At 40.4% G+C, this 15,138-nt stretch overlaps 1 protein-coding gene across 1 annotated transcript in view; it reads left to right on the plus strand.

Annotated features, from left to right (window-relative positions):
• PIK3C2G (phosphatidylinositol-4-phosphate 3-kinase catalytic subunit type 2 gamma) overlaps positions 1 to 15,138 on the plus strand; it is a 199,402-nt gene that overhangs the window by 165,176 nt on the left and 19,088 nt on the right. Inside the window, exons 30-31 of the mRNA XM_064654387.1 lie at positions 3,999 to 4,074; positions 11,364 to 11,458. Coding sequence (XP_064510457.1) covers positions 3,999 to 4,074; positions 11,364 to 11,458 — 171 coding nt within the window. The remainder of the gene's footprint in view (positions 1 to 3,998; positions 4,075 to 11,363; positions 11,459 to 15,138) is intronic.

Below are 15,138 nucleotides of genomic sequence, written 5' to 3' on the forward strand. Positions count from 1 at the left end.
TTGTGGATATTATACGGTTATTGATATAATAACTATAATATAATAACTGTCTTTTATATAGTTATTGATAACACAGCTCAGACACTAGATGTACACACTGATCTTGCAAAACTACGTAGTCTTAAATAAACTGATGTTATTTGTCCCACATCTTTCACATAGATTTGTTTTCTGTGCAACTTCAGCGGGCTTGGATATTTGAGGGGGTTTGTTTATCGTAGTGAGGGCATTTGACAAACATAATAGTAAGTGCAGGTGCACAGTAGGCTAATCAGGAAAAAAAAATGAAATAGGTCTTTTGGGGTTTGAGTCTATAAAGGTTTTTCTGAGTATCCAAATTAAGTAAGGACTTCGGGGGCAAAGATAAATCTAATGCAAGCAGGTAAGCAAACAGTGGCAATGTTTCAGCTATGGATAGGTTCTATAAACAGCTTTATGGTGACTTATAGGCTGTATAAAAGGGCTTTAAAGAGGGTGTAAATGGAAATGATTGTAAATTATGTCCCCTCATTTTCAAGCGTACAGTAAAAATGAGGACCGCAGCATTGTTCTAGAGTGAGTAATGTTTTACACTGTGAAAGTAATCACCTTTGATAAGAGCTTCCCATATTTCATTTGCGTTTTATTCGCTGGCGCTACTCGGGGTTTGCAGAGAAAACAGCTCCCACAGTGCCCGTGTGGGGGCACAGAACGTGGTGGTACAAAGCTCCCCCCGAGGTGTGTGGGTCCCTTGAACTCCCACCACTCCTGTACTCCCGTGGCAAGGCATCCAGCAGATCCAAAATGGGGAGGGTTCAAAGTCCTCTCTTTTTCGCTGTCCTTTCCTGAAGTTTTAACAGCTGCACCAAGGTCAGCTTTTTCTGGTTTCTTTCTTTCCTGCTGATTCTCCATCCTGTTAAAGTATAACAGGCACATGGGTGTTCTCTGACCCCAAATCTACTCTAACACAGCTGAAAAGAAAGCTGAAAGCAGAGGGGAGGCTGCTTTTCTTTCTATCAGAATTAAATCTGGTTTGAAATCTGGCTGTGTTTCACTACCAGCAGAGTGCTTTTCTAGTTAGTCTCTGATGGAGAGCAGTAGACAAATTCTACCCTGCTAAACTGGTGCAGGACTGTGCCAGTCCCCCCAGTGCCACTGAAATTGTTTATCCTAGTGTAAGTAAAGGTGGAACTTGTACCTTTTGAGTTTAATGGCTGAAAAAAAGGGGATGTGTGAGTTCTAACCAACTGGCTCCTCCCCTTTAGGCTAATGCTGTCGAGTGACCTGCAAAATATCAACATTACCTATTAAAGCCTGTTGTCTTCTTAGGTAAGAATGGTTAGGCAAACTATAGGAGGCATTCCAAGAATCCATATGTAGAGAATTTCCATTTGCTGATTTAAAGGTAAAAATTTCAGCAGAGAAAAGGGTAAGTGGGTGCTTGTGGTCATCCTCAATGCCTGCATATCTGCCAAGACCATCACAGGGTCTCTTAAGATTCCCACCAAGGGTCACATTTTCCTAAAAAGCAGTTGCTTGTTTAGAAGTGGGCTCCCTCCACTTTATACAGTGTGCCTGTGGTCATACACATGTTCAAAGCTCTAATATACTTGTTTCTATTCAGCAGTGTAATTCTGAGCTTGTACCGTCCCATTAAGTGGGGTCCAGCTGATCGAGGTCCCACCGATTTGGGAATCACCTGAAAGTTCAGTGTGTGCTTTGGAGCTCTGCTGACACAGGCTGAACTTAAGGTACTGACACACTTTGCTGGTGGAAGTCAAAATGGTGGAGTTCTGCAGCAGGCAGATTAGCACAGTTCAGGGGGAAATTGCTGTCTTATGAATAACAGCGTGCAAAATGCTTATCTCCCCAAACACACAGGAGACATCCCCCCCATTGCTTTTGAAGCACTTAGCCCTGGACAGCCTGCTTCATCTGTCCCTGCCACATGACCTGTTCCATTAGGTTTCTGCATTCCTTTTGCCAGCATTAGCCTTGCTGCTTCCTCCTGAGCTTCAGTACCTGTTGAATGTGATGTTGACACAGGTAGGGAAAGCTTTGCAGTCAGTGCTGTGGCACCAGCACTGTACATGCCTGTCCTGTTCATGCCTGTTGTGAGATCTGCCTGAATTCCACTTCTGTACTTAAACCAAACGTCTTTTTTTTTTCAGAGTGTTGTCTCCTTCAGAATGAATTTTTGGAACTATCGCCTGAAACAATCCTTGCATCTCCTATTTACAAATCTCTCGGTTCACGTATTTCCATTTTTTGCAGAAAGAGTAGGTGGAGAGGAAGCAGAAAGAACACCATGCTGCTCAGCGTGGAATTTTTTATTTCTCTTTCAAGTCAGTTTGTGTATCTTTCTTTCCAACTCCTGCCCACTTCTCTCAAGATTTTTGAACTTGAAGGGTTAGAGTTTCTCTGCTTATTTTCATGCTGTCAAATAAAGGCTGGTCTGCTAAAAATATACTCTCAACCCTGGAGATTTCCTGCACATGGGATTTGTGCTGAAAGAGGGAATGAAGGTCCCACAGGGAATAACTTGCCTGTTTAAAGCTTCTGGAAGCTGGAGCAGGTGTATGGGCTTTCCCCTGTAAGCTGTTTTTATCAGATGAGAGAATAATCAGTCATGCTCAGACAGGCAGGTGTATTGGCAGTCCACTGCTAATAGCTTGAGGATTTGTCATTCAGTTCAAGGAAAACAATTCTGTTGGTTTCTCCCGTTTTTTCCCCCTGATTTTTCTTTTAAAGAAAATATCAGAGTGGGAGGAAAAAATCCAACCAGTAGAATGAAAAATAAAAGGCAACTGTTAAAGTAAATCCCAGTTGCTAAATCTTATCTCTGCAATGAACATACTCATCTTGTTCCTCTGTCTGCTGTAACCACGTTAACTCCTCCCTAGCTGCATTTGTCAGTACCCTCTTCCTTTTCTTTTTCTCCTTGCACAAATTACACCACATCTTGTCAAAGTGAAACAACACAAATGCTACATGAAGTGCATCTTCCCAATAAGAGACACATTATTTTCCGCAGTCTTGAAAAAAACAGTGGTGACATTTTAATGCTAGAATCTGAAAAGTCTCTTGTTCTACCCATTCATTACATTGTCAGTCTAAGTAACATCAGCATGAATATAGCAATTCTAACCATCCTAAAGAATGGCCATTCTGATAGACGGCTTTATGGAAAAGCTAATAAAATGCAATTACTGTCCACCTTTGATTCAGAGTCATAAGAGTCCATTTCAGAATTCACATTTTTATTGCCTTGCCCAATACTCAAATCTGGGGATTTGGTTTATTGTTTTAATTCCCTACAGCTGAATGTAACTACCTGTTATCTATGTTCACTAGAGCAGCACAGGTCAATACATAAAAATAAAAGTTACAGTGCAGTGCATAAGGTGGATTACTCTTTTAAACAGGATGGTGAAATATGATCATCCCTTTCACTCCCTGTGGGTTTCTGGTAGGATTTAACTCTGTATGGAGCTTTTCAGTGTAAGTGTCCATTAAGCTGACATGTGAAGGAGATTTATACAATATCCAAGCCTCAGGGAGGCCCACACGATGCTTGGGGTCAGTCCCGTGCCAAGGGTGAGTTTTGTGCTGACTGCACAGGACACAGCAAAGATGGGCTCCTGTGTTTGTGTCACAGATGGGCTGCTCTGGAAAAGCAGTGGCAGCTACTGATACAAATCTTGAGCTACTGGAGATCAAGCAAGAGTGCAGATCCATGGCCCACACAGCACACTGCTGTCTGGAAGTGTGTTGACAGAGAGGGGCCAGGTAGGCACCAGTGCAGCATCCCTGGGACAGTGGTAACAGGCACCACTGTCTTCCCAGTGCCTGAGTAGAAGTCATTATGATTGCCCATAATCATAAGGGAAAGGCTCCCTTTTTTTGCTAAATCTAATATATACATAAAAAAAATTAACAGCAATCTTCTTTGAGGGGAATAGTTTAAGGCACAGAGCACAACATATGGTATTACCTAAGGTATTTTTATTCTCTTTCAGAATGAGCTTGTACTCAGCTTCTTCCTGAATTGGTCCAAAAATACCTTGGCAGAAGATTCATCGTCTGTGACCTTAGGTATGTGGATTACCCATCTTTTTTTTTTTCCTAAGAAGGACTTCTTTAATAATATTAAATACAGTAAAGCAAAGGTGAGCCTAAAGTATTTAGGCACCTTTATTTATTTTTTTTAGGACATAAAGATACCATCAAATAATTCCTAATTTCTCAAGGTCTCTGAAAATGTGTTAGTAATGTCACCTGTAGCTTTCTTTCTCTTTTGCATATTCCCCTCAGCCTTGCTTCATTTCTTTTTGAATAAACATGCCTGTATGCAAAGCAAAAGTTTATTTACACAAACTGTGGCAGGATTCTTGTTCTACAAAACAAAATATTCGTAGAAGAATTTGGAGGAAAGGATGTGAGTCATGACAAAGCACAATGTGTGCCTGCACAAGCGAAGAAAATCAGGGGTGACTTCTAAGGCAATTTTCGCCATGAGTGGAGCAGGTAAATAAGAGAACATTATGCTAATGCTTAGGCATACATTATTAATGACAGTAGTAATTCACTTCTTGCTGAATGAGATGCTGCACTATTCCCTTAGCCTTTGTAAACACTTAACCCATTTTCCTCTTCTGTCCAGTACCTAATTTAATCTAATTTCTGACATTACAGCATTAAGAGCCAAAGCATAAACTATAAAAAGTAAACTGTGAATGTTTATTGTCTTCCATTGCCTTAGTTCTGCACTGAAAATAATCTTCCATAGTCAGTTTTAGGCAAAATAAAATCTCGTAAAGAAGTCTGCAGCTGCACTCTGCACCACAACAATTCAGCTGGTTGCTATGTGCTCCAAGTGATAGGATAGTTTCCAAGATCGCCAGTTTTCCACATTTCAGAAAGGAGCGCGAGTATCTCTGCATAGTTAGTTTGCATGTCCATTAAGTTAATTTAATCCCTCTGCAGACCAAGGTTTCATTATCTCTTTTGCTGAGACCATTTTTTTTAATCCATCAGAACAAAATAAATCCCATTTTTTCTTCTCAGCCTTCAGAAGATTCCCCATGTGTAGAGTTTATTTGATTAGGGCATGCCATTATCATATTAAACCCATTATGACTATTGAAAATTACTAATGGTTGCTCTAACTTTTACAAAGGATCAAGGAGATAATGCAAAGATGTCCTAGGTGTTAAGGACATAAAAGGCTAAATCTCATCACATAAAATCCAAACCAGAGTTCAAATGGAACACGTAGTCTGGGTCCATGGTGGGCTACATCTCTCTGTAGCCATCTTTAACCAAAGATATACAGATGTGAGAGTGAGCTGAGGCACAAGGGAGTTAAAGTCCCTGGTCTTTGGAAGAATTTTGACATTTCACCAATATTTAGGTGCCTAATTATTACAGAACATCTAGATGTAAAAGTCTTATGCAAAAGCATGAACTGAGTCTGTGATAAAGCTGAGAAATAACTTGCAGCCTCATAATTCCTCCTGTGGTGTCCTGAGCTGATATAGTCTGAAGGATAAGCCATTCATTTTTGCTGCCAGTGACAGCAAAATCAAGGAAGAGAATGAAGAAACAGAGGCAAAAATGTGTTTAGTGGGTGTTTGAAGAAAGCTATGTGACAGGTAACCCAATCTGCTTGTTCACTGTACAGTTAGTGGAGATGAGGGTCACATCCTGGGCAAGGAAGATAAATGTATCTCTGGCCTTGAACAGTGTGGTTACAGGGGGATTTTTTTTTTCCTTTTGAAGAACTCTGCCCTTTAAAGTTTGGACGCTTCAGTTCTAGACTCAGGGCAAATACGGGAGAAAATAACGATCAAACCCCAAACTACAAAAACCCCAACTCCCTTTAGCCCAGAAGATTGATCACTATCATTTATTAGAATAAATAGAATAGATAGAATGCCAGTAGCACACAGGGCCCAAATTAGGACCCAATTAGCTTAGACCTTGTAAAAACAGAGAAGAAGAAGCATGGGCTGAGTTGCTCTGGGTACTGCACCACTTGTGGTCAGCAAGGAAGGGTTGACAGTCAGTTGTAGTGAATTGTGGAAGAAGATGAGCTTAGCTGTAAATGAGCTACCTCAGCTATCAGAGGAACACCTGCCATACTTGTGCTAATCACCCACTTGAAAAATTATTTTCATATATGTTTGTCTATTCTTCTTCTGATTGTCAGACTTAGGCTGCTGCCATACCCCAGTGAGCTCACTGAAATCTTTGCTGCAGGGCATTTGCACGCAGTTGTTGTCCAGAGAAGACACAAGTCCAGCTAAGGCAGGAGGTGGCTGATCATGCCAAGCTGCCAGGTAGCAAACAAGGAGTTGCTGGGAAGAGCACAGTGGCCCTGGAGGCTCTTGCTTGCTGAGGGTGCCCAGAAAGTCTTGATTTAAAAGTAAACTCTGTAGTAATGCCAGAGTCAGTCTGGGGAGGAATTAAGTTCGCAGAGCCTGCCAGAGAGAGGTAATTACCATGAAAAAAAGTATGTTCTTTCCCCACAGATATCATTGCTTTCCAAGGTTATGAGGGTCTTAATATTAGTCTGTTTTGAAAAATAACTCAGGTTTAATATGGGCTGTAGCTTTGCATGGATGTGGTGATTTCTCTCTTAGCCTTTATGCAAGCAAATAATCTGTCTCTTAGTTAGGATCAATATAAAATAAAATTAATGCCCAATAGGAACAGGTTATGAATTTTGATCAAACCAGCATCTTTCTCTTACTCTGCTTTAATTTATAAATGTTGTAGGTAATTACACTTACTAAAGTAAAATAAAAATTAAAATTTATGAATTTGTACTTTGCTCCTGGTGATGAAGAGATTAGAAATCAATGCTAAATTTATTTTGACATGAATACTGAATCAGTGCTCCCAGTGCGGTGAATTCTGAATTATACTGAATATTGTCAACATTTCATTATACCAAGCTCACTACAAGGCAGTGAGAGCAGATAAAGCAGATATCAGGAATGATTTCACAGACAGCCTTTCATAAAGGCCCTTTTAAAAAGAGGAGAAAGAAAATGTATCAAAAACATTTTTATATCAATCTTGTTTGTTTTTCTCTTGAGTTTATATCTCCTGAAAATATTAATAATTCAGACTGTATTGGTTTTGCTGTGGGTTATAACATTGTACAGCCCAGGACCAGTTCTCCATAGTGCTCCATGGCTTTTTATGGATTTCTGTGGCTTCTGTCCTTGTAGTACAGAAGAGGGACTGGCTCCGTGTCCTTCTAAAGGAAGATCCAAGCTTTCCAAGAGAACTGTAATATGATATTCCTCTCCATGCAGAATCACAGTCCTCATGAGGAGTCCCTGAGGAGAACAGGATGTTTTGCTCACATTATGTAGTGTTTTGATCTTCTGAAGTTGCTCATTCTTGATGTAAAGCTTTTGCCACAAGTTGTGTTCCTGATTTAGTCACATTTGGACTCTTTTGCTGGCCATAAGTACCTCTGGTTGGCTTGGAGAACAGAACCACTGAGATAGTCAGTGTATTTACAGCTGACTATATGAAGTCAGATACATTGGAGGCTCGTAAACCCAGCTAAAGCAGGCAGATGGTTGGCTTGGGGCATTCAACCCTAGCCCTGGAAAACCAAACAGGTTCCAGTACTCTTTGATGCCAGATGTCAAAACAGAAGAAAGGTCTAAGAAAAATCTGAGGGTGCAGAATACAGAATAATACTGAGCTCCCCAATGGCAGTGTGTTGACACTTAGCTAATTAGTTTTTCCACATTGCTTTGCAGCTCACGTGTGAAATGCAATGTATTATTAAATTATAGTTTCCCTATTGATTTTGTTGGTAGCATCTCCCTTGCTGTTTCCATTCCTCATGCATTGTGCAAAATGTAATGCAGAGCTTAATTTAAAATGCTGCTAATGGAAACATTGCACAAATGATAGAATGTGGAGCTGGTAGGTCTCCAACATGCAAGAAAAGGCCTTCTAGATAAAGAAAACAACTAACTGCATCCTTGACCATTGTGAAGATCATTTTACCTTCAGTAGAAATCTGAAAGCCAATTGCCTTAATTTTGTCATTTGAAAAGATGAAAGGACCCACAGTTTTCTCGTGTTTATGTTACTTGATAAGAGATTATAAACTGGCAGAGTGTTTGAGGTTTTTTGGGTTCTCATTGGGTGTTTGTCAGCTTTTGCATTGACACCAGTGAGGGAAAATCAATCCCTGGGAGGGGAATCTTGCTTCAGCTGTAGTCAGTGCAGCTTTGTCCTGTATCTACAACAGAGCAGCATTTGGTCTCTGTCTATAATGGAGTGCAAGTAGAGCATGACACTTCCTAAAAATGCAGGGCCTGAGTTCAAGTCCATCTGCCCAAACTGGATAGATCAGAAGTAATTATTGTATGTGTATTCTATTATCATTTGAAGCTAAAATCACCTGGACTTCAGAGAGGCCATGACTTAGCACTGAGTGTGGGAAAAACTAAAATATACCAACTAAGAGTAACTCATTTTTATTATAAGTGAAAGATGTTTCTTCCATTTTTATCAGATTTCCCATGCTCTCTTTTTTTTTTCTTTCTCTTCCTTTTATTTTTTTTTTCATTTATACTCTATTTATCACATAGTAAGAGCAAATATTTTAGTAGTTATCATCCCATAGAGTCTGTTTCAGACTTCATTTTACATATTCAGCTAGAAATGCATTTTCCCCTCCCATGTTTCTCACGAATTTCAGCTTGGTTAGAAACTTATTTACATTTGTTATTTTAAAATAAATAAATAAATAAATAAATAAATAAATAAATAAATGGCCAATTCCCACAGAGAAATTCCTTAACTGGATATAAGCACCACACTGGAAAACTTAAGTAATGCAAAAAAAAGGTGCTGGTAGTGCTGGTGGGAGGGGGAAGGCACAGGGATCAGATGGATTCTGATGATGTAATTTAGCCTCTGAAATGCTTAACTGCTCAGGGTGAGTCACTGCAACTCACAAATTAACAGAGCCCCACAAGTGAATTGTGCCCTTACACTAAAACACAACTCCCCTTGTGTTATGCTCTGTGTAATGGTCTAGGTTTCTACATTTCCTATTGCAGCTTAAAGGCAAAAGGACTCACAGCTTTAAAAAAAATAAAAAACTGGTAAAGTGACTTTGCATGAAGAGGGGAGGAACTGATTTTTATGGGCTTCTTCTTACCCTGGAAAAAACTCAGCATTGTCTGGTTCATGGAGTTTTCATTCCCTATCCCTCCCTGTTCTTATTTGCATGCCACAAGAAAATGAAATAAGGTACAGTCTTGCCAAGTGATTCGTCAAGGTTCATAAGGGAGAATAACAAACGAAGAGCTGCAACTCAGTCTTCTAAGTCCCAGCTTAGTGATTTCTTTGTAAGATTTCAATTCTTCAAGAGTATTTCAGGCCCTTCTTTAATTAGGATGTGATTAAAAATGTATTTTTATAATCTCTAAAGGGAAGAAATTGGAGATGGATTCATATTCTCAAATTCCATTCCAAACATCAGAAACTCAGAAGTGCTGATATCCAGGCTGCCTGGAAAAATTATGTTATGGCATTTGTGTGTTATTTTTAATTCATTTGAGTGCCTTTCCTTGAGATAAATGGCAATTGCACTGGTGCTCTGGCTGTCACTAGTACATGACACCACTGTCGTTCTGTCTGCTTAGTGGTTATTTTAGCCTCTGTTCACTCCAGAGGTTACACATTTGGTTTCTTCAGAAAAATAGAGCCAGTGTGGCTTATTCATTATAAGTTCCCCTCTGAGAGGAGAGGCTGAGGAGGGGGAGTTTGATTTCTTGCTCTCACAGTGCTGGCTGTGAGAGCTCTGGTGCACGTGTGGGACAGAGAGACCAAGAGTGCAACAGAGAGTGCACAGGTGTCTGCTGAGGCTGGAAGGGAGATGTGAGAACCCTGCCTGCTGCTGAGGGTCAACAGTCCTGATGCTCTCCTAAAAGCCTCTTGCTGACAGCGCACAACCCTCGTGCATGATGGTTGTTCTTTCATTTTCATCATCCTTTCTCATTCCTTCTGCTTCTTAGAAGATATGTTTCCATTTAAAGAATTAATTGCTACTATATTGTCTCGTGTCATTATCTCACCCTGTGGTGGGTTTAAGGACTGTGAGTCAGTGACTGATCCCAAGGTGCTTGCAGGGGAGCAGGACTTCTCTGACTGAGGTCTCAAGCTCAACTACTTTAATGGGGAGGCAGGAGAGCAGAGCCCAGCTCATGAGACATCACTGTTTTGTCATAAGGTTAGCAGGACTGAGTTCTTACTTTTTCAAGTGCAGTAAATACCTAATACTGGTTGCAATACAGCTTTGGTCTAATTAAGTGAAGCCCTGTTTGCATAAATAAAACCAGGCTACTTCACACAGGCAGTATCTGGACTGTCTTTGATTGTGGCCACGTGGGGAGAACCCCAGGTCTCAGACCAGGTAGTTTAAAATGGCTCATGTCCACCCTGCTCAGGAGAAACACTGCCAAATAAGAAGGTCAGATAGATATTGAGGAGGGGTTGTGTTCACCACTACCTGGTTTACTGTGGTAAAAGGCACCTGTATTTTCTTTCCTGTCCCTGCAGGGCAGGTAAACCACCTTACTTATCCAGCTTCAAGGACACACCTTTTTGGCAGTGAGGACAAGCTGGCTCAGTGCCTCCAGCAGAAAGATGGAACAGGGCATGCTTAGTCATTTCTTCTGCATTATGAGACTGATCCTTCTCGCCTGGAAAATGAAAAATGTTTTTTTTTCAGTGGGAGTGGAATCAAGCTCTTTAAGTGCATTTTAGTGGAAAAATCTGTGAAGGCAATGGGTTGCATGAAAAACAACCTGGAACAGTAAAAGTACACAATGAGGAAGGGAGAATTTATATATGATAGATGCAGATGTTGTTTCTCTAATTTGTTTTGGAACTAGTCAGGAAACTTGTTCTTTTTTCTTTCCTTTTTTTTCTTTTTTTTTTTGTTTCCGTTCTTTTGGGAACTGAAAAAAGAAAAAAAATCTGGTGTTTTTAACCAGACAAGAGAATTGCATCAATAGTGAATAGTGTCATCAATGACTGCCAAAAAACCAACCCAATTATTTGTCACTCAAGCATAAATTTCCCACTGAATTTCAGATTGATGGCAATTAGAAAACAAAAAAATCTTACTGTCAGTTCATAAGCAGGAAAGAAAATGAGCACTGCATGTCAGACCACTTTCTTCCATCCCACCCCTTATCTGTGTCCTAATTTCATCCCTGATTTAAACATGCAGTAGATTCTTTTTATATATTAGTTAGGATGTACTTCAGTATTTTACAAATCTACTTCCTCTGAGCTGTTAACTAAAAAAAATCAAACTATCTGTCCTTTTTTAGGTCCTCAGTCAACTGGTCATAAGCCTGGAGTACAGTTAGTCATATCCTACGAGAACACACGCCTGACAATAATGTTGAAACACATGAGGAACATTGTGAGTACTTTTGTTGTGATGTATAGTTTGTAAGTCCTTGCATTTGCAGAGTGCTGTGAAAACATTAATCTTCAAACACGTTTTCTGGGATAACTAATTTTAGCTCAAAGTAATGACAGTGCTGTTCTGTCATTATTTAACAATTGGGTTTTTTTTTCCTTTGAGCTCACTGAGTATGGTTACAGGCATGGGACAGATACGGAAACTGGGTTTCCTTGGTGGCTGGTAATGGCCTTTTCCATGAAAACCAATTCTGATACTGTTTTGGCCTCTCAGCTGACACATTTTGACACCAGTCAGACATAAGGCATCACACCACCACTTGACTTTTTGTAGCATGTCAGTCTGGCATTATGGATTGGTTATCCATACGTTTCCTTCTAGTCTAGCACAGCTGCCTACGAACAGGGCAGGGCTCAGCAGAGGAAGCAGTGGTGTGTTTTAAGCAGCAATGTTGTTCTCTGCGACGCTCAGCTTTGTAGCACAGTCTCTGTCAGGGAGGTAAATGCTGTGCATTCCTGGAGCCAGGCTATGGGAGGGGGAAGCAGGTAGTGCTCCTGCAGCATGAGGCAGGTGGAATTGGCTGATGAAGGTGTCATGACAGATCCTCCTGGGCCATGTGCGATCTCTCGGCTGAAGGAGCGTGTCGGCTGTTCTGTAAAGAGTTCAGCACCCAGATGTGCTCTTGAATTCCCAGTGGCTCATGTCTCAAGTAATGGCTGTGGCAAGAGATCCTATCTTTGTTTAGCTAGGGGACTAAAGCGTTTATTAACTGTTGTGGGTTCTCATTGCATACACCGATGCCCCCCTCCATCCCAAACCGGATTGCTGTCGCCTTCCCAAACTAAGAAGTTTATGTGAGCACCAGCCAGTAATAAAATAAGGCCGAATGTTTAATTAGTTGTATGATACACACGAGGCTTATGTAGCTCTTACTGTTCTCTGTTGGCCACTCTGGCTTCTGATTTGCGATTCAAGCATGTTCATTTTGGTCTGTAACATTCAGTACATCTCCGTCCTGAGACTTGATTTCTGTTTCCTGTGTGCTGCCTTGACAGGTGAGATCAGCCTCTGCTGACAGGTCCAATTTATACAAACTTTACCTTCAGGATGTATCATAAGACCCTCTTTTTTTTTTTTTTCTGTTGTGCTTTTTAAATGTAAATGACTTTGATAAACTTCTGGTAAAGTTCTAGTGGGAGGGGCATATTTAAGTGTTTGCCATGCTGATGATGTCATTGGGTGTTTAAGGAGAGAATGTGGAGATGCACAGAGTTACAGGGGTTGGAATTAGTCTTTCTCTTTATTTCTTTATCCAGGGTCCAGTACTTTTCATTTTATGGAAATGGGCAATACAACTTTAAGTTATTGTCTGCTTTTGTAAGTAGGCAACTTAAATCAAATCCATTTTAGTGAGTTTGCAGAGAAGTGGTAGGATCCCCATTCAGTAAGACTGGCCATGATTCATGACTTGAAAATAAGGTCATTGTTTTGGCAGCCTAACTTAGGCAATGATGCTTTTAAATCCTGGGCTTCCAATTCTTTCCTTCCATCTGGCCATCCATCCTTCATCATCTGATCTGAAATATGAAATTGTACTGCTTCAGGGTACAGTGCTACTGGACTGCCTTCACACTAGCAACCTATAATAGAAAGATTCCTAATCCTATTAGTAATATTCTGTGCTTTCCAATCATATAGATCTATCTCTCTGACGTGCTCTTTTTTCTTTTGCCTTGCCTTGCCTTGCCTTTTTGCCTTGCTTTTTTTTGGTTGAGCTGAAGAGGGATTTTAAAAGCATGCCAAGATCATATCTTATTCAAGATGTGTTAAAGCTATTTCAGGTATATTCCGCCTTTTGCAGAGTCTCACTAATTATATTTTAGTGGTTCATCTGTGCAGAGATTACTTTGCTATCTTGTTTTATTTCATAATTTATAGTAAATAATTTTTGTGCTGCTCTTCCCTATTTAATTTATCTCTATAAAGAGATTTTATGATGTGTTCAGATGTGAAAATAATTGTAGTGGGCCAAATTAATCCCAAATGTAGCTTCATAGAACTGACAGAAATTGTGATAGAGATTTTTGATCCATGCAAATAAATTTTATTTAGTATTTGTGTGAGTTTACTTCTAGGGGTTTTAATAAGACATCTAGATCCTGCCACGAAAATCCTATATTGATATATAATGCACAAGAGACACCCTAAAGAGCTGGTGTTTATGGCCATTGTCAAGTGTCATACAGGTTCTTTAAAAGAGAAAGCCAAAAGACTGCAATGCTATAGCTTTGCAGGAGTTTTTCCTGAAGGAAATTTTCCTATTCATCTGGGATGTCATAGAGAAAAAATGCTATAGCAGTGAAGACCACTGTTCTGGTGCAGCCCTGCCAGAGGACTGTCTGGTGTGGGTACATACATGGACTTTACAGTGCAGGCACTTCTGACCTGAGGCATCCACATGTGCCAGATGTGCTGCAGATGTACAAGTCAGTCAAGCTGTAGATCAGCTTGAGAATGTCCTCTCCCTTACCACTACAACATTTCAGTCACGTGTTAGGAAAGCCTGTCCTGCTTGAGGAAAACTCTATCAAAAAATTCTTCAGAGACAAATAATGGAAAAGAACAGCTTTATAGATTTTGTGACTGGAAAGGCCCATTAATCTAAATGAACCTCCTGTAAAGAAAAGGCTGTATTTTTTCACTGAGAAAATACTTGCAGCCAAGGCACTGTTTGAACACAGAGATGTTAAGACTGGTTGTTAATGTTTGCCTACAGTTTAAGACTGTGGGTGCACAATGAAGACAAGTTCTGTTAAACAGATATTTATAAGATACCAAAAATGTTTCACTCTCAAGATTTCCCTCAGCAATTCATGGTTTCATTTGAATTTTCTGATTCTGTAAGTCAGCTGGCTTACTGCTTCTGCTTATGATTTGAATGGCATCACCATGACTGCTGAGGAAAAAAACTTTAAATCCAATTTTCAAACATACAAAAGCCATGATGGTAATAAAATGAAATTTTCCAAACATATCTATCACATAATTGTAAGTCAGTCTCTTGGGGCATTGCTTGCTCCTCTCAAAGGCAGATGGTGCAACACTGGGCTATACTGCATAGGGAGTACAGGCAGTATTGCCTTAATAAATTGAGGCTGGGATAAAAGGAAACATTTGTGTAGGGGTGAAAACCATAGAGGCCTGGAGAGTTTGCCTCTGGAGTCATGGAGGATGTGGCAGCTGGAGGGGATGAGACAGGGCAGGCTTATTCTGCACATACAGTAGCACAATGCCTGGCAAAGCACACTAAGTGGTCTTAGGAGGAATACACAGGAGCCCAGGGGAGGTTTGTTTTGGCATCTGAAAGGATTTGTTAGCCAAGAGCAGAAACAGTCCAGTTGTGGCAGCACAATACCCAGGAAAACAGCAGTAGGCAGGAACAGGAGCGCAGTCTTCCTTAAAAGCATAGGCATGTAAATCAGTGCAAAGGCTGTGGAGATGGATTTATGAAAATTGAAAGACACATAGGTTTTGAACTTGAAATGTTCAAGTTCAGTTCTGTTCATCTGTATTAACACAGAGGACTGGGGATACCAACACCCTACCAGGTCTCACACAGGGCAGACTGTGGGCAAGCTTAGTTCCACGCAGCCAGAAACAGCCAGGCTACCTACTGG

This window comes from Pseudopipra pipra, chromosome 5 (assembly GCF_036250125.1).
Source record: "Pseudopipra pipra isolate bDixPip1 chromosome 5, bDixPip1.hap1, whole genome shotgun sequence".
In the NCBI taxonomy this organism is placed as follows: Eukaryota; Metazoa; Chordata; class Aves; order Passeriformes; family Pipridae; genus Pseudopipra; species Pseudopipra pipra.